The sequence below is a fragment of the Cynoglossus semilaevis genome, chromosome 11, assembly GCF_000523025.1.
Source record: "Cynoglossus semilaevis isolate Cse_v1.0 chromosome 11, Cse_v1.0, whole genome shotgun sequence".
Classification (NCBI taxonomy): domain Eukaryota; kingdom Metazoa; phylum Chordata; class Actinopteri; order Pleuronectiformes; family Cynoglossidae; genus Cynoglossus; species Cynoglossus semilaevis.
In genome coordinates this window covers 7,138,726-7,157,860 of record NC_024317.1, presented here as the reverse complement: position 1 = coordinate 7,157,860, position 19,135 = coordinate 7,138,726, and the positions used below count along the sequence as shown (strand labels likewise).

At 43.4% G+C, this 19,135-nt stretch overlaps 1 protein-coding gene across 1 annotated transcript in view; it reads left to right on the top strand.

Annotated features, from left to right (window-relative positions):
* LOC103386184 (protein FAM19A4-like) overlaps positions 1-19,135 on the top strand; it is a 41,774-nt gene that overhangs the window by 5,062 nt on the left and 17,577 nt on the right. Inside the window, exons 2-3 of the mRNA XM_008320339.3 lie at positions 16,624-16,819; positions 17,525-17,640. Coding sequence (XP_008318561.1) covers positions 17,526-17,640 — 115 coding nt within the window. The 5' untranslated portion in view covers positions 16,624-16,819; position 17,525. The remainder of the gene's footprint in view (positions 1-16,623; positions 16,820-17,524; positions 17,641-19,135) is intronic.

The following is a 19,135-nucleotide window of genomic DNA, read 5'->3' as shown; positions in this document are numbered from 1 at the left end:
GGCGGGGGGGTGGGGTGGGGGGTTACTTGGTGCATTTTAATGGAGAGCCAACCCCTACCCTGTATTAATTGTTAGTCATTCTTGTCTCCACTCCTCCTCTTCTTCACCGGTCTCCTCTTTCTCCATCTCTGCCCATCGCTCTTATGGAGTGTGCAATTTGTACAGATAGAGAGAGGGAGAGGGAGAGGGAGAGAGAGAGAGAGACTCTACACATACAGAGGGAGTAATTATTCCCTTATTGTTTTCGGCGCACGGCACTGACACTCCGCAGAAAACGGTGTCATTAGTGTGACAGCGAGGACACCAGTGGAGAGAGAGAGAGAGAGAGAGAGAGAGGGGGGGGGGGGGGGGGGGCCCGACGGACTTAATTCTCATTGACAGTCACATTAACACAGGGGCAGCACTCTTAATCCTGGGGAGATTACTCTGACCCCCCCCCCGTCCTCCCCTGTCCCCCCTCCTGTCCCCCAGCTGTCCTACAGAGACACACTCTCACACACCTGTATGGCAATCCGATCTGAGTGCGTTCTTCTCGTCCCGCAGTGAAGAGACTTATTCCCGGTCTCTGTCACCTTTTGTCCACTTCTTCCCTCTTAGCACACACACACACACACACACACACACACACACACACACATATCCGGTCCACCTCAGGTCCACCCCCCGCCCCCCATCTGTTTATCCCCCGCAGGGCTGTTTGAGATGACTGACTGAGAACCGGGGGGGGGGGGGAGGGGGGTGCCGGGCTTTGGGGCGGAGGACGAGGCGAGGGAGGTGAGAGAAATGAGCTGGGGGGACAGAGGGAAATGTTTGTGAGAGATGAGCTGAGGATTCTCTCTATCTCTCCCTCTCTCCCCATCCTCTCTCTCTCTCTCCCTCTGTGAAAAGGCAGCCTGTGTGTGTGTTGTGTGTGTGTGAAATGACTGAGGTTGCTCTTTGTCTGTAACTAGGAGAAACTTTGCATAGTGGAAGTGTGTGTATCAGCTCTTTCTGTGCAAAAGAAAGAAAATGTCACATGTATAAAAAGCATTCTTCAAAAGTTTTTTTTTTTTTGAGGTTGAAATACTCATATGAAAAGGACACCGTCCCATAATCCTTAATGGGAAGAGAGACGTATCCATAGACTGCATATAAGAAATGAGCAGAGCTAGCACTTTACAGTCTACGTCGGTGAAGTCGACCCAGCAAACAGACCAGAAAAGTTTCTGCGGGATTTACGTAAAGGCTATCCTGGTTCTATAGGCTGTGAATCTGATGCTTCGACCACACGACGTGTTCTGCGTGTTCTCCTCTGATGTAGTGTCTGTGAAGTTCACCTCCAAACATACAGCTCTCATTTCCAACACATTTTTTAGTCGGACTCAAATACCACTGTCTGTTTGACTTTCTGTCCAGATGTTTTGCAGCAGATTTTTAACTTTACAGCTGAGACCGCAGCTCTGACAGGAAAATGTTAACTGTAGGTGTACACCGTGTGAGCAGGAGGTTATTTTCACACACTCTTGTCCATAAAACCAGCAGAGCATTTCCGCCTGTTTTTCCATGAGGCTGTGACTAGGTCACATTTTGTGCTTATTTACATGTTTTTTTGTGTTAATTATAGTCAGGAATAGAACAACAAACTCAGCAGATTGTATCCAATAATACTACATTTTGTACTGTAGTTGATTTTTTCTAATATCTGGGGGCATGTTTCATTTGACCATTTTTCATTTGTCACTTTACTTTTTTAAACGATATTTTAAGCTAAATGCACGAATACTGCATTGTTAGACCGAGGGGAGGGGGTGAGGGGGGGGGGTCCTGCAGTGAACTGAGTGGACTCAGGTTTGACGGTTTATTGGTTGCATTAAAATGTAATAGGAAAAAAAAAGAGAAATGATCTTTCTAATCGTGGCACTTGTCTGATCAGAGCGCGACAGCGCAGATGCTTGAGTGCCATCTGTGCTCGTCCGTGGCGTTCCCGGTGATACGCTGGATGAATAAGCAAGAGTCAGTGGTGTAGAACTGGTGAGGTGACAGTGGTATGACAGATTAGAGATCACCTTCACACACACTCTTCTCACACACACACGTACACAGACTGGCATTAACAGATTGACTGTGATGAATGGCTACTTCCCAAGTGAGAGGAGGAGGAGTGGAGGAGAAAAGAGAAAAGAGAAAAGAGGCATTTTCAACCTGCCACGGGCAGAGAGATGGAGAAAGGCCCCTCATTTGTAAAAATGACAGTGGCCTGGACGAGTTTTCATGATCCTGTCAGCCTCCGGGCGCCTCGAGTCAGAGAGCATGAATTGGCGTCTCAAAGAAGCGGCGGATGCTAGCACCTTCGCTCGCCTCCTCTTCAAATCTGGTTGAGAGGAAATCCACTCAGGGCCTGGTGTCTCCTCTCCTCTCCTCTCCATCAGGAGATCCGTGACTCTAATGGAAGGAGCAGAGATATTAGATCAATGAGCATGTGCAGGCCGTGGATATGTTTACAGTCTCGACCACAAAACCACAGCCGGACAGAGGTCACGCTGCCGTGTAAGGAAAAGGTCAAAGTTCAGACGGTGTTGGTGGCTGAAGTGTAATGTGTGATATCCTCCTAAAAAGTCAGTCTGTGGATGAATGAACCTAACGGTATATTGACTACTACAGTTGAAATACTATCATTCTCACCTTCACTGTTGGCTTTAGAAATCCACACATGATTGGATTTTACTCGCTGAATAATTTAAATTCATTGGGCTGCTGTTCCAGGCCACAATTAACCAGCATTTGCAAAAAAAAAAAAAACCAAAAAATCTACCTAGAGCTGAAGAATTGACCGGTCTGTGCCATTTATCGCAGAAGTATCTGTATCACTTATCACCAACACTCAGATCCGCTCAGAGTTCTTTATTAGGAGCCAACATTACCAACCTGAAGATTAATCTTTTTAATTATCCTGTAACAAAGTCATGAATCTTAATGGCTAAGAAAACGAATGTATTTATTACTTCATTTAAGTACTCGGCTCCATCCTCTGCTTTATTTGGATATTTTTGATTATTATTTTATTTTTGTAATGGGGTTGTAAAGTCCAATTCTGCGACCACCATCATCATCCCCCCCGCCCCCACTCTGTCCACATTAGTCACACCAAAAATGAATGTTTTTTTTTGTATATGTAACTCACCAATCCTTTTATCCTGATTTTGTTTTAACATCTTCAAGACTAAAATCGTTTCAAACGTGTGAGGTTGTGATGTTCTTTTTATAATTGTGTAAGATTCTCGTCATCTGCTCTACAATATGGGAGTCAGTCAGTGACAGTGAGGCCAGCGTGTCCTGCATACGCTTCAACACCACTGGCTTTATGCTTTAAACTCCTGGCCTGTGGGCCAGAAGTGGCCCGCAAACAGTGCAAATCCAGCCCACAACTAAACATAAGCAATAGTTTGAGGTCATTTTTTAAAAATCTGTTCATTAAAATTCTTTAGTTGATCATTTAGGGGAAATTGTATGTTTAATGTTTAGTACAATAAACCAACAACAGATTTTCTATTATATTTATTGAACATCCAACATGTGGCTCTCTGAGGAAATAATGTAGCAGTTCATTTGACTTTGAGACACCCACTAACCCCCCCCCCCAACACCTTTGCTTAGATTCATCATAACAAACTGTATAACGTCACATTTACACGACAACTCTCGCCCATTGTTGACGTGACACAGGGATTTAAAACGACTGGTTGATATTTTTCTGTTGTGTTTTTGACAACTGACAAATATCTCCTCCTTCCTCCCTGTGTAATAAATGCAACTGAACAGGTTCAGTCCTCGATCTGCTGCCTCGTCTCATATATTTATATTTGTGTGTGTGTTTGTCTCTGTGTGTGTGTGACAGCAGGCACCTGTTCGCTCCCCAGCGACAGCTGGGAGACGTGCTGTAAACCGTAGAGTGTGAGCGACTGTTTGCAGGATAATGAAAAAGAGTCTGGTGTTCTTCGTGGCAGGAGTTCTGCTGCGAAGGATGTCACGGTGGTCTTCTTGAGGAGCGGCGAGGGTCAACCCCTGTCTGACGAAGGACTCTTTCCTGTCTCCTCCTCTTCCGTCATCTCTTTCTTTAACGTGACATCTCCACCTTCACATTTTAAACCATCTCAATCCTTTCTTTCTTGTCAACTTGATCTCCGAGCTGGTCAACGTCAGCTCCTCCTCTGATCTGATCATTTCTTATCATGTTCATCGCGATCACTGACATTGAAAATCACACTGTTTGACCACAGTGTGACTTCACAGCACAGCTGATAGTGACACACAGGTGTAAACCTTTCATTAACTGCTGTCATTCGTATCATCATCATTTACCTCATTCTTTCAACCTCCATCTGCTCCATCCTGCCTCGGTCGGACTCTTGAAATCTAAATCTCTGTGGACCATACCTTCATCTACCAACCAATGAGGGTCTACGTGTGGCTGTGACTGTTCTGGATATCCTTGGTCTCTGAGTCTATGACTACTGGACTCTGGTCCAAAACCTGGACCCTGCAGAACAGAACCACACACACAGACTGTTGATGTCTGAGCACACACTGAGACTCCGTCAGGGACTTCATCTGAAATTGTCCACTCCAAAATGGCTCAGTGTGAGGGTGTTATTATTTAAATACCGCTTTTATTTACACCCACCGCATTCTTTTGGCATTGATCAGTTGATTTTTTTTTTTTTTTTTTTTTGTATCTTTTTTCCCCAAAACCATTGAGTGTGCTCTTCAAATGCTATGATTCTTCAAATATAGAGAAGCAGAAACCCTTTAAAATCCTTTTATTCCTCTTTTACTATTTATGGAGGTCATAATTATTTGTTGTGTTAAAAAAATTATATACCAAGAATAATATATTTTCTATTTTATCTGAACCTGAAAAAGGGAATTCTATTTGACAGTGGCGTGGTTCTTCATCATCTCAACTGGATTATCATCACTCCCAGTGAAGAAAGAAGATGATAAAGATATCTAATAAGCTGTCATAAAAAAACAAAAACAAAATAGAAGCATCACATAGTCTTTAATTATGGGATGTTGATCGTGGAACTGGACTGAAATGGTGTGGAAAAGAAAGGCTTTAACAGGCAGGAGTTTATGAACAGTCAGGGAAATCTGTCAGAGCAAAGGAGTGTGTGAGTGAGTGTGTGTGTGTGTGTGTGTGTGTGTGTGTATTTTCAGGGTTGATGGCTTTGTAATAGAAACAGCGGGCGGCCGGCGGCCGAGGGTCTCTCTTGGTGTCTGACTGATGTCAGTCACCAGCGGACAATAGTCTCCCATGAGGAATCACCGCCTGCCTCTGTGTGTGTGTGTGTGTGTGTGTGTGTGTCCACTTTGTATTTACTGTAACTCGTCCAGAATGTGGAACATTTGCACATTTCCGGATTAAAATAGCATAAATGATTCCTGTGAAGTAACACCCGGTGGCCGCACAGAAGAACATTGTTGTTTGTTCTGTTGAGTCCGGAGGGAAATCACTGTTCACTGTAATGATGAGTTTTAGAAATCATCACAGTTAGTAAGTGTGAAGTTAGTTTTGCACCTATTGACCAGCAAAATATATTTAAGGCAAACAAACATAAACACACTCCCCCTCTCCCCTCCCCCCTCTCTTTGACAAGACACATTGTCATTTGTTAAAGTTATAATTTCATGTTGTTAAAATTATTAGAATATAAAATAATAGTTTAGAGGAAAATACACAGTAAAGCACATGCCGCCACCTACTGTACTAGAGTGTGTAGTCACATGGTATGACCACTGACTTTTTGCAGCCTACTCCTTACACCTTGATGCATGACTTTTTAATTTCAACCGATGCCAATTTTGACTCATTTTTATCGATTTCTAATCCGTTCACGATGCATTGTTACTTCCCTAGTGGAGACCAGTGTAAGGATTGATACCAGGGGCCTCCAACTCCTGGCCTGTGGGACACTTCTGGTCCATGATCTGCACACGTCCGGCCCGTGATTGGATGGTGTAGTCTGGTTCTTGTGGATATTATTTTGGCCCTGTGATTGTGGTGGGTGGGTGAGTGGGTGGGGGCATCGGCCCCCGGTTGATTTGAGGCTATTGATTGAAAATCTTACTCCAGTCCGACTATCTGTCCTTGGTCAGAATATTTTCAATTACATGAAAACGTAATTTGTCAGCGTAGTTGTTCTTGATTTCTGCCTCTGATTGTTCAGAGTCACTGCTGCTACGGTGTGTGTGTGTGAGTGTGTGTGTGTGTGTGTGAGCGTCAGCGTCAGCGGCCCTGCTTGTCTTGCGGGAGCAGAGTGATGTGGTGTCATGCTCCAGAGACCCACAGACAAATTAATTCACTTATTGACACAGCTGACACGTTTCAGTGACTTTGTAAAATGAACAATTGATCTGCCTTCCTTTCTTTCACTCTTTTTCTCTCTCTCCATCTTCGCCACTGTCTTTGTCTGTGTTTTGTCCCCCCTCCCTCATCCCCCCATTACCTTCTGCTGGAGTTCGTTTCATTTCACTCTCCAACTCCTGTGTGTAAACTTCCTGCTTTTCTCCTTTCTGCATTTTCTCCGTTTCCTCTTTGTGCTGAGCTCCCTCTCCCCTCTTCTCTCCCCTCTTCTCTCCCCTCTCTCCCCTTTTGGATGTCAGCTTTACAAGCATGGCACATATGGTGATTAAAATAATTATGCACAAGCTGGTCATTAGCAGCCGAGGAGACTGATGTAATCAAGATGTTGGTTTGTCAGCATGTACTGTACAGTAAGAGTTTCCTGTGTGCAGAGAAGTGGGTGAGGAATTTAGAGGTGTCCAGTGTTCCATGTAAAAAAAAAAAAAAAAAAGGTTTATTTGAAGCAATCATACAACTTTGTATTGAATTCAAATTTTAATTATTCAAAATAATTAAATAATTACATTTTTAAACAGACTTTAATTTGAACCTCCCAAGAAACTGAAGCTACGAAAAAGCTTCCTCACCCAAAATGAAAAGAAAAAATTAACATTTAAATTTAATCTATTCAGTATTAGCTTTTTTTTTGTTGTTGCATATTCTGGTTCATTTTTACCTATTAAAGATATTTTTAGCCCACACTGTTTTTAAGCTTCGTCTAGTTGATAAAGATCTAATGTTTGAACCTTTTCAAAACCTTTGTTAAAACAGCTGATTTTCTACATTAGCACAGATGAGTTCAGACGTTCAGAGATGTTCTATGGAAGTGAGTGAACTTCATCAGCGTGTCCACTGATTTAAAGGTGTCGTGTGAAAACCTCAGGAGACCCAGAATGGAGTTGAGTGTGAGTTTGTGTTTGTGCCCGTTTGTCTGCGTCTGAAGGAGCAACAACAGCCGCTGCACTGAGGTCGAAGCTCATAGAAAATCAGGACGGGCTCCACATCAAGGTTGTTTATTTTCCATTAATCATAATTTGGGCACAAAGCACAGTGAAATGCTGCTGCTCTCCAGAGAGAAGCTGTCAGAGCTTCGGTCTGCTTCTGTTTGGCTGCGGGCTGCCATTCGATACAAGGACACACACACACACACTCACCAGCACACACACACACACACTCTGGCAAACACACACTTCCTTTATTCCTTTTACAAGAAGGAACAAAGACTGGGGAGTGGGTTTGTGGAAACTATGTTTTATAACGAGGTGGAATCATTTCCTGTTCAGGTTTTTCACATTCTCTGTTTGGAAAAAGATGATTGGGTGATTTGCAGGGAAGGAAGGAATGAAGGAAGGAATGAAGGATGAGAGGAAGGAAGGAAGGAAGGATGGAAGGAAGGAAATAAGGAAGGATGAGAGAAAGGAAGGAAGGAAGGAAAGAAGGAAGGAAGAAAGGAAAGAAGGAAGGATGAGAGGAAGGAAGGAAGGATGGATGGAAGGAAGGAAGGAAATAAGGAAGGAAAGAAGGAAGGATGAGAGGAAGGAAGGAAGGATGGAAGGAAGGAAATAAGGAAGGATGAGAGAAAGGAAGGAAGGAAGGAAAGAAGGAAGGAAGAAAGGAAAGAAGGAAGGATGAGAGGAAGGAAGGAAGGAAGAAAGGAAGGAAGGAAGGAAAGAAGGAAGGATGAGAGGAAGGAAGGAAATAAGGAAAGAAGGAAGGAAGGAAGGAAAGAAGGAAGGATGAGAGGAAGGAAGGAAATAAGGAAAGAAGGAAGGAAGGAAGGAAAGAAGGAAAGAAGGAAGGAAGAGAGGAAGGAAGGAAGGAAGGATGGATGGAAGGAAGGAAGGAAATAAGGAAGGAAAGAAGGAAGGATGAGAGGAAGGAAGGAAGGAAGGAAGGATGAGAGGAAGGAAGGAAGGATGGATGGAAGGAAGGAAGGAAATAAGGAAGGAGGAGAGAAGGGAAGGAAGGCGGGAAGGAGGAAAGAAGGAAGGATGGGAGGGAGGAAGGAAGGAAAGAAAAAAGCAAGGAAGGAATGAAGGAAGCAAGGAGGGAAGGAAGGAAGGATAGAAGCAAGGAAAGATGGGAAGAAGGCGGGAAGAAAGCAAGGAAGGAAGAAAAGAAGGAAGGATGAGAGGAAGGAAGGAAGGAAGGATGGAAGGAAGGAAGGAAAGAAGGAAGGAAGGGAGGATGAGAGGAAGGAAGGAAGGAAGGGTGGAAGGAAGGAAGGAAGGAAGGAAGGATGAGAGGAAGGAAGGAAGGAAGGGTGGAAGGAAGGAAGGAAGGAAGGAAGGAGGGAAGGAAGGAAGGAAGGAAATAAGGAAGGATGCGAGAAAGGAAGGAAGGGAGGAAGGAAAGAAGGAAGGATGAGAGGAAGGAAGGAAGGATGGAAGGAAGGAAGGAAATAAGGAAGGATGAGAGGAAGGAAGGAAGGATGGAAGGAAGGAAATAAGGAAGGATGAGAGGAAGGAAGGAAGGAAGGGTGGAAGGAAGGAAGGAAGGAAGGAAGGATGGGAGGAAGGAAGGAAGGAAAGAAAAAAGCAAGGAAGGAATGAAGGAAGCAAGGAGGGAAGGAAGGAAGGATAGAAGAAAGGAAAGATGGGAAGAAGGCGGGAAGAAAGCAAGGAAGGAAGAAAAGAAGGAAGGATGAGAGGAAGGAAGGAAATAAGGAAAGAAGGAAGGAAGGAAGGAAAGAAGGAAAGAAGGAAGGAGGAGAGGAAGGAAGGAAGGAAGGAAAGAAGGAAGGATGAGAGGAAGGAAGGAAGGATGGAAGGAAGGAAATAAGGAAGGATGAGAGGAAGGAAGGAAGGAAGGGTGGAAGGAAGGAAGGAAGGAAGGAAGGAAGAAAGGAAGGAAGGAAGGAAAGAAGGAAGGAAGAAAGGAAAGAAGGAAGGATGAGAGGAAGGAAGGAAATAAGGAAAGAAGGAAGGAAGGAAGGAAAGAAGGAAGGAAGGAAGGAAGGAAGGAAATAAGGAAGGATGAGAGAAGGGAAGGAAGGCGGGAAGGAGGAAAGAAGGAAGGATGGGAGGAAGGAAGGAAGGAAAGAAAAAAGCAAGGAAGGAATGAAGGAAGCAAGGAGGGAAGGAAGGAAGGATAGAAGCAAGGAAAGATGGGAAGAAGGCGGGAAGAAAGCAAGGAAGGAAGAAAAGAAGGAAGGATGGAAGGAAAGTAGAAGGAAGGAAGAGAAAAAGGAAGGAAAAAACTGAATAGAAGGAAACTATTAAATAATGAAAGTAGGAAAGTCATTGTAGAATAAATGATGAGATAACAGTAAGAATGGTAAATGAGTGAAAAGAAACCCAGATGTATTTGTAGTATTCACTACTGTTAGAATAGTCAGTATGACCAACAGTCCACTGCTCTCAATCACAGCCTTTCATTTTCTCAGACTAAAACCAGGCTGTCCTCAGTAAATATGATACATTAATACAATAGAGAAGACATTGATCATTGAGACACACAGTTCAGCAGAGAGGGGGCAAAAACTGCCACAGTGAGTGTGTCTGTGTCTGTGTCTGTGTCTGTGTCTGTGTGTGTGTTGGGGGGTACATTTAAAAGTGTCTCCTTTTCTCTCCACCTTTCCATCCATCTTGCAGACCACAGGGACACTGACTTTTAATAGCCTGTTATTGCTTTATTAGAGGGCGCTGCATTTTACAGCTGCGGCTCTGTTAGCGAGAGCTGCTCTGACCGCGGGCTCCTGTTCACACTCTCTGGCTTCAAGACAACAACCTAGAGAAGAAAATGACAGCTGAGACTCAGGCAGTACCGCACGTGGCCACAGGGGCGTTGTGTTCAGGGGCGTGTGTTTGTAACTGTTACTGACCCCCTCTGTCTGTGCTCCCAGGTTAAAGACCTGCACGGTCTGTCACCTTAGACAGCAGACCCTTAGACAGCAGAGTTAATCAGCAGAAATAAATAAATGAAATCCTAGCATGTAGCCGTTCAAAAATAGTCTATCATAATTTTAAAAATGTTGATATGTTGATAAATTCTGCACTCAACAGTGTGTCTTGGGAATGTTGAATGTCTCAAGTGTGTGTCACTCCTGGTTTTCAGTCATTCAAAGTTCCTCTGAAAAAGAAAAACAGATTGACTTGTTATTTTACACAGTTTCTCCTCTGCCTTTAACCCACTCACAAACTTAAATATTCATTAGCCAACACAGAGTGTGACGTTTTTACAGCGTTATGAATTTGCAGTCATCGTTCCCAGGCCACATTTCCCTAGAAGTTAGTCATTGTTGACCCCTGGTTGGGTGTTCCCTCCTGCCACAGTGAATCACTCTCATTTCTAATCCTGTGAAAATCTCAGCGTCGTCATCTCTGCTGCTTCCTGTTTAGCCTGTTAGCTGTTCGACAGAGACTGGACTTAGTCTGACTTAGTGAAGCCGAGTGTTTGTGTTAACAAGGATAGCTGTCAGATGTATGGATGTATGGATGGATGGATGGATGGATGTATGGATAGATGGATGGATGGATGGATGGATGGATAGATGGATGGATGGATGTATGTATGTATGGATGGATGTATGGATGGATGGATGGATGGATGGATGGATGATAGATGGATGGATGGATGGATGGATAGATAGATAGAATGAGAGACAGACAGACTAACAGACACGCACACGTTCCACACATACACACACGTGGACACATGCATTTAATGGTCACCGGATCCTTGGGCGATTGCTTGTGCAACAAGGTGGGATTTGGCCTTAAGTGCAGTCCGATCAATCGATCTGTAATGGTACCTGAGAGCCAAGGCCATTTCACTGAAGTCTGCAGTCAATACTGAGGCAGGATAATGGCCCTGGATTCAGACTTCAACTCTGCTCCGTCCTTTTTTCCTCCTTATGGACATTTTTACCAAACACTGGATCCTTCACTTAATTGCTTGTTGGTTTATTAGAGTTAACAATACAGTTGGGGAGGTGGAGTTTGTGTATCTGTGTGTGTGTGGGCGAGCGCTGACAGCAGTAAACAGAGGCCAATGTTATTTTATCTCCCTCAGATGGCCTCTGAACCTTCACTGTGTTACACAGCAGCATCCAATCATCAGAAGCCGGAGACCCGTCAGTCTTCTCCGGGCCACGCCCGGATCTGGTTCACATCACACTAAACATATACAGTTAGTTTAGTATTAAAATACAATGAGAAGTTTTGACCATAATGAATGGTCGCAAACCATGGACTTCTTTTTATTGATCGGCCTGTTGGTGCTGAACTCCTTAAACAGCCCCGGTCTGTCACTTTTTAAACAATGTTTTCCCAGCTAGACCTAACTAATAATCTAGGTCTATCGCCACCTACTGTCAGTAACATGGAAAAATGTGTTCTGGTGTAAAGACCAGAGGCAGAAACTACTACTGAATGTGCGTGACCTTTGAAAACCTATACTGCAGTAAATTACTGCATTGTTTCCCAAAGACTGGGTCACGACCCTCAGGTGGGTCGCAAAAGATTTTTTTGGGGGATGTCTTGCATCATTGTTTCCCAGGAGTTTATGAATAATGTCTATTGACTTGGGTCGCAATGGTTTGTGACTTTTAAAATGTGGGTCCCCGGAAAAAAAGTTTGGGAAACACTGTATTATTGTATATATTATAATGTGACAAATACACAGTCGAAACCAAAGCTGAGAAAATCATTACACAACACATTCAAATTATCTGTAAGACTCTCATGTCTAACCAAGGCCTGATGTCATAAAATGTGACGTCTTAAAAAATGCTGGAGATAATTAGACAACCTCCATCCTCTTTTGGTAATACTACTACAGTAAACATGGTGTCAAGTGAAGTACTTCTGTCCTACATTAACCTCCATTAAGCCTCTCTCAAGCGTGAATAAAAATCAAATCAAAACAGAAGGAAAAGAGAGAAAAACAGTGATACCCAGGAGCAACAGTCAGAGACGCAACAATAAACAACAAGCAGAAAATGAGTGGACTGATCACGAGAGGCTAGGAAAATGGACACGCCGCTGCCTCCATTTAAGTTTGTGCAGAAAGTACATCTGTGGGCAGTGGTCTGGACTGGCTGTGTCTGCCCGGTGACCCAGAGGAGATGGCATGGAGCAGTAATGGTGTGTGAGTCGGAGGTAGACAAATATATGGATACGAGCAGCGGAATATTACACACCCACGGAGACACACTAACCGAATGTTAATACTGCGCATATCGGCAGAAATTTGAAACGCTTCACATAAGATTCCACTGGGCTTTGTGCTTTCACTCGTTTCATTTTCAATATCTTTCCGCCTTGGGGAGATGCACTTTGTTTTACACTGATATGCTTTTTCTCTGCTGCGTCTGTGTCTGTGAGCTGGAAAAATATCAGCACGCTGAGATTTAGTGGTGGGAAGCTTGTGAGGTCCGAGATCTCACACACGCACAGCTCACGTTTCATACAACTCCAAGGCAGGAATTCAGTTTGTTCTGTATCTGAGATTAAAACCTCTGGATTCAGGGACGCATCACTTACTCCTGATGACGTCAATCACGTGCCCTGATATGAGATCGTTGGACTCACTCTCTGGCCACTGTGTCCCTACAGAACCTTCTGTCTCTTTACATTATCCAGCTGTCAGTAAACTTTTCTTTTTTAGCTGCTCCCTCCACCACAGAGGATCATCTCCCTCCACCTCATCCTGTCCCACCGCTCCTCTACAGTTACACCCACTGTGCTCTGTTACCAGGTCCATGAATCTTCTCCCGCGTCTTCTTTCATTTACAGCAGTTCAGCGGTTTAACAAAAAGTTGTTTTTTTTATTTTAACGACAAAAATGAACATAGCTTAGTATTTTGAGGAAAATGAGTGCATTTCTGGTCATTTTTGAGAAAGTTTTATTTTTGAAGACTTTTTCAGGAAATGATTATATGGGATTTTACTGTGTTTAAATGTTGGCGTGCCAAAAAGTCTATTTTTTCTTAATTTTAACAACAAAAATGGACATAGCTAAGTATTTTAAGTCAAGCTTACATAGATGCTTTTCTCCACTGTCTACGACCATTCAGGAGGTAGTACAGTGGAAACTCTGAACTGACCACAGCCTTCTCTGAATGTCTTTATCAACCTATCAGCCAAACCATCTAAAACTGAACTCTAACAAGCAAAAAACAATGGAGACGTTATTTTACTTTTCAAATATTTAACTAAATTCAAAGAGACCGGGGTCAAAATTAAAAAAACAATAATTTTCCGATTCTTTTCCAGTGACGTGTTTGAGTGTGTCATGACTTCAATAAGAACTGAGGTCTATTTTCTTTGTCAGTCAGTTGAGGGATTCGACCATCATCAAATTTCACTCTCTCTTCACCTTTAACTTAAATGTTTGAACAAACTTTAACGTAACTCCGGCTCCGTGTTTTTGAAATGCACTGATTTAAAATTCACCATTAACCCTTAATATTAAAGCAGCACGCTGTACGTCAGCTGCCAGTAATGGAAGTAGACGAGTGGTTTTGCCTTGAACGGAGCTCCGAGGATGAGCTCTGTGCTCATTAGGAGTCAAGAGTTGATGGTGACGTGCCTGTGAATACACTCAGTGAGTTGCTGGGAAGGATTTTGTTTTTGCGCCATCATTTCAGTTTATTTTAATTTGTCATTTCTTAAAACTTTCATGCTGCTTCGTTAGTCACCGAGATGTGTCCCCCCAATATTCAGTATTTGTGCCTTAAATGAGTGACAAGAACAAGTCTATTGATGAACCAAGTGTAGAACTTTACATCGAGAAAAACAAGTCAAAAAGTTCTGAGGCAGATCTCATCCTCTGTTGGATTTTTATGACTGAAACATGTTTTGACTATTCTGTAAACACACACTTTGTCAGTGTGAGCGTACATTCACAAAGGGGTGTTTTTACTGCTAACGTACGTCACACACACGTCCAGAACGTTGCAGTAAAATCGTCCACTGGTCTCCGCACACCGACCGTTAACAACGTGCTAAGATGAATTTGCATGCACTCGTGCTGGAGTAGCACAGGCAGATGATGCTGTTTGGATGCAGGGCACAAAGATAGATCTGTGGGCGGCCTGGGCCGATCCAGTTGCATGTCAATGAGTTCCGGCGTGTCCAGCGTGATTACCGCTAGAAATGACACACACTAGACCTTCAACCCTGAGACCTGAACAGTGAGGGATAGAAGGGAGGAAGTATTTTATAAAGAGGTGAGACTTGATGTGTCTGTACATTGATGCTTGTTGATGCTTCTAATGCAGAGTGTGTTAAAGTGACCTCTACACAGAGGAACAACACAGAACAACACCTTAAAAACTTTGCATCGCTGAACATAGGAGTGGAAAAACAAAATAAAAACAGTCCAAATCGCCATCAGCTTTTTTTAAATTGACAGAATCTTGACCTTATAGCAACTTTTTGTGGAGTGTTGAAATTTACAAATGAGCTCATGTTTTGGCGAATTTAATGGAAAACAAAAAAATTAACATGGGCAGAAATTAAAAATTCTTAACCCTTGGCCTGATGACTTTAGTGCATTACTAATGCATGCGTATTGTTTTTCTTTCTGTTTTTTAAAGTCTGCCATCTCTTGTGGAAACAGTTCATAATTCTGCTCTCATTTTCTCTACATTTTAAGGCCACAGTCTGAACATAGGTGGGAGATCTCAGCAAAGGTCACAACATGGCTGCAAAAATATGAGACGTTTCGTCCCTGAGGTCATCGACGATGAGCCACATGTGGGGACCACACACACATGCACACACACACACACACACACACATACTGTTGTGCCCTGTTAATGAGTGTATCAGAGAACAAAGCAGATAAAAATGCGCACCGTAGCCCAGCCTTTAAAAAGAGAATAAGAAATAAGCTGCTGCTGCTCTCCTGTGTGGAATACCCAATCACTGCACCCACACATACTGGCACATACGCACACACACATTTTATATACTGTACTTAATGAAAAACAAACGCATCCATACTGAACGGAGACAAATACACTAGGAGGAAACAAACAAACTAATCATATACTCTGTTTTTGTGAAACAGTTCCCACATTTGCATTCCACTTCCTCCGCACAAAGCTCATACCGTCCCTTATTAATGCAGCATTAATGCTAACACACCGTATTATCCATTGTAATCGTTTCCTGTCCTCTCATTATTTCTCCGTCTCTTTTGTCTTCCTTGTACTCCCGTCCCTGTCTCTCAGACTGACCTGTTTCACTCCGCGGCGTTGTTGTGAGAGTTAACTCATCTTTGTTGTCACAAACATCCACCAATTATTCTCTCAGACTTCACTCTTCTCCACCTCTCTGGAGTTCTTTTTTAAAAAAAGAACCTACTCTCAGTTCAGAACGTTTCAGTTCTGCTCTGTCTGTAGGTTAGTTCACCACTAGGGGGCAGTGACACCACACTGTTATCCTAGAAGAAGTTGACACTTTTTTTTTGTACCCCCCTGAGCTGCGTTCCGATGAGTCGTGATGAATAATTCGCGTCGGACGAGTGAGAGAACATTTTGTTGTTAATGTGAGTGTGTTGTCTCTCATTGAAGCTGCAGAGTTGGTTCCTCTGTAAAGAGAGCAGTGTTGACAGGTTCTGAAGGCTGGGGGGGTGGGGGGTGGGGGGTTATTTACCCTGCGCATGTCTGCCCGTGTGTGCGTGCGCGCACGCGCATCACAAGCTGTCACTCCGCTGTAATTAACAGCAAATCTCTTCTGTCGCTCGCTGACACTGTTTGAATTCACCCAGGATAACAGAGAACAAATAAACAGAAGGACTGAGTGTGGGGCTGTGTGTGTGTGTGTGTGTGTGAGTGTGTGTCTGTGTGTGTGTTTGATCATTTGATTTCCTGTCAGTCAACGCTCCAGCCTGTGTTTTCTGTAGCTTCTTTCTAATGTACATCAACAAACCACTGAATCAATTCTTCTCTGTCCATCTGTGTCCAGGAAAACCAGGTGTGTGAGAGTGTGTGTGGTTATGAGGGAGTTTGGTGGAGAGGTGTGTGTGTGTGTGAGTGTGTGTGAGTGTGTGTGTGTGTACGATGACTGGAGTGGGGATCACATTCAGCCTTGGGGTAGGTGAACCTTCTGTAAACAATGGATCTGACTGAATCTGGGCCTTCACATCTAAACCCCTTCTATATGCCTGCCTGTGTGTGTGTGTGTGTGTGTGTGTGTGTGTGTAGACCTTATGAGGCCATCGGAGGCCATCGAGGAGCCCGTGGGCAGGCTGACCTCTCTGACTGAATGTCTTTGTACTTCCCTCTCTAGGGGCTTCTTCTGTTTGAGGAGAGGAAGAAGAAAAGAAGAAACACGAACACGAGGAGGACGAGGAGGAGGTGGAGGAGGAGGAGGAAGGGCCAAGAGAGAGCTGAGGTGGAAGTGAATGCAGCCATGGCCTCTACGCCCTGTCCTTAGAGCGGCGAGTCTGTGGAAGAGAAATCAAACACCACAGGGACGACAGCAGGTGAGATGACGTCCGCGAAGATTCACATTAAGACACCGCCTCATCCCCTCACCCTCCTCACCCTCCTCACCCTCCTCACCCTCCTCACCCCCTCACCCCCTCACCACATAATAATAATAACAATAATAATGATAATAATAATAATAATTTAAAATGCTCTGAGCAAATAATGTCGGTCTAATTGTGTACAGTGGGACATGGAAAATTGAGCAGAACTCCTGTTGACATTTTTTAAACTACTTCTTTCAATGAACTGATATTAAATCCCTGAAAAATAAACAGAGATATGCAGTCATTAATTTCTACACAAATAATAATAATAATAATAATAATAATAATAATAATAATAATAATAAATATACATGTAATGAATATAAGAAAATGGTAATTTAATAACCAAATGTTTCTTTAACCCCCTTTTGTAATATAAATATAGGTTTGAATTATTTCTATAAACACAGAATGTGTCTCGGTGCCAGAGGGAGTTTTCTTTTTCCAACTGTTTTCATTTCTTCTTTTTTTCCCTCCGACCGTTCCTTGCTCACCTTACACTTTGTTTCTCCTTCTTCAAAAACAATATTTTCTGTCTTCATCGCTGTTGTTTTACTTTGGAGTTAAGGGTGAGGGCTACCGGTGGTCCTAATCTTTTTTTTTTCTTGCCCCCCTCACCCCGCCACCTCTTCCTTTGCTCCCTTTTACTCACAGGATGAAACTGTGGAGGAGGTCAGCGTGGCCTCTGCAGGTGGCCTTCCTCGTTGCCTTGGCGATGCTCTGCGTTGACCTGGTGTCTGCCGGCAGCCGTAACCATCGGGGATCAACAGGTACACGGGGTCTCACTCCGAACCCTGCCCTCAGGTTAATTACACTGTCACGGTGGAGGAACAAGACACGTCTCAGTGGCTGTCACAGACAAACCTGGGTTAGAGCTGTGAGTGGAGGCAGCGGCATTCTGTCATTTGACGGAACATAATGATAATAAAAATAAATTATATAATTTGGAAAAATTTGGAGGGCCAGATGAAAAAGCTGAATGGGCCGCATCCGGCCCCTGGGCCTTAGTTTGGCCATGTCTGGTCTAGAACATAATAAAATCATATTTGTATGGATAGTTTTACTTTCACTATGTCTACATCACTATAAGGAGTTCATTTATCCACCAATCAAACTGTGTCTAATACATCGTCAGGTAACAACATGTGGAAACACCTTCAGCCACAAATCTTCTTGTAAAAACTACAAACATGAGTGTCTTCATATTGTGATGAAAGAAAAGACAATTTGACTCATTGGTAGAAAACTCCATCTTTTCTGTTTAACGTAGTGAATGCCTTCTGCATGTGCTGCTCACAATTATATTGTAAATGATGGCTCATTTTAGCTTAACTCATGCCTTTAAGCAACACTCTTATTTTGACTTTATTTCTACAGGTCTCACAGACAAACAGAAAGACAATACAGTCATTATTACAGTCAGGCGTTGATAATCCAGGAGGGCAGGACCAAGCTCTCCGATCACCTCCTCCCTGGGCCGAATTATGACCACATTTTAATTTAAGTCTCTCAGTTTCTTTGCTCTTGTCGCCGGCGTTTTACAAGGTGACCTTTATGTGCTGCAGAAATGCTACCAGCAGCCGGCCTGCTCCAGTGAGTGATGGTGTTAGTTTTCTGTTTGACGGAGAGGAGGCAGCCTGCTTACGGCAGGGACACTGCTAATTGCGGGGACTGTGTATTGTGAAGGTCAGCGTGGCCACTGTTCGTCTCTCCTCCTCTTCTTCCTCCTTCAGAGGAAGAAAACTCTCCTCTGAGCCGCGTGGCGTAGAGTTCAAGACGTGAATGTCAACACGCCCGACAAGAAGCAGATGAAAATCTGAAAATATAATTGTCTGAAACGAAAAACAGCCGAAGATGATGATGATGATGATGATGATGATGAAGACACACTTGTTTAGTGTTGATAATGAACTTTTTTGGTCCCTGCTCACAGTCAGTATGGTCGGTGTGTAATTGGAGAAGTTTTTCGTCTGGTGATGTACCATCTGCTTCCACATGGTGGCTCTAGAGGTCAAAAAATGCTGCTCTGGAACGACTTCATATATTTATTTTTAGGTCTGCCGTTTTTTACAGACGAGCTCATCAAAAACAAATATTCGGTGAAAACAGGCGGAATGGATGTCAACGAAGCAATCAGACAGGACACGAGTGTAGATCTGTGAACACAGAATGACAAACCTGCTGCCTTTCATGAGTCTGATGAAAATAGAAAAGATAGAAAATAGAGAGATAGATAGATAGATAGATAGAGAAATAGATAGATAG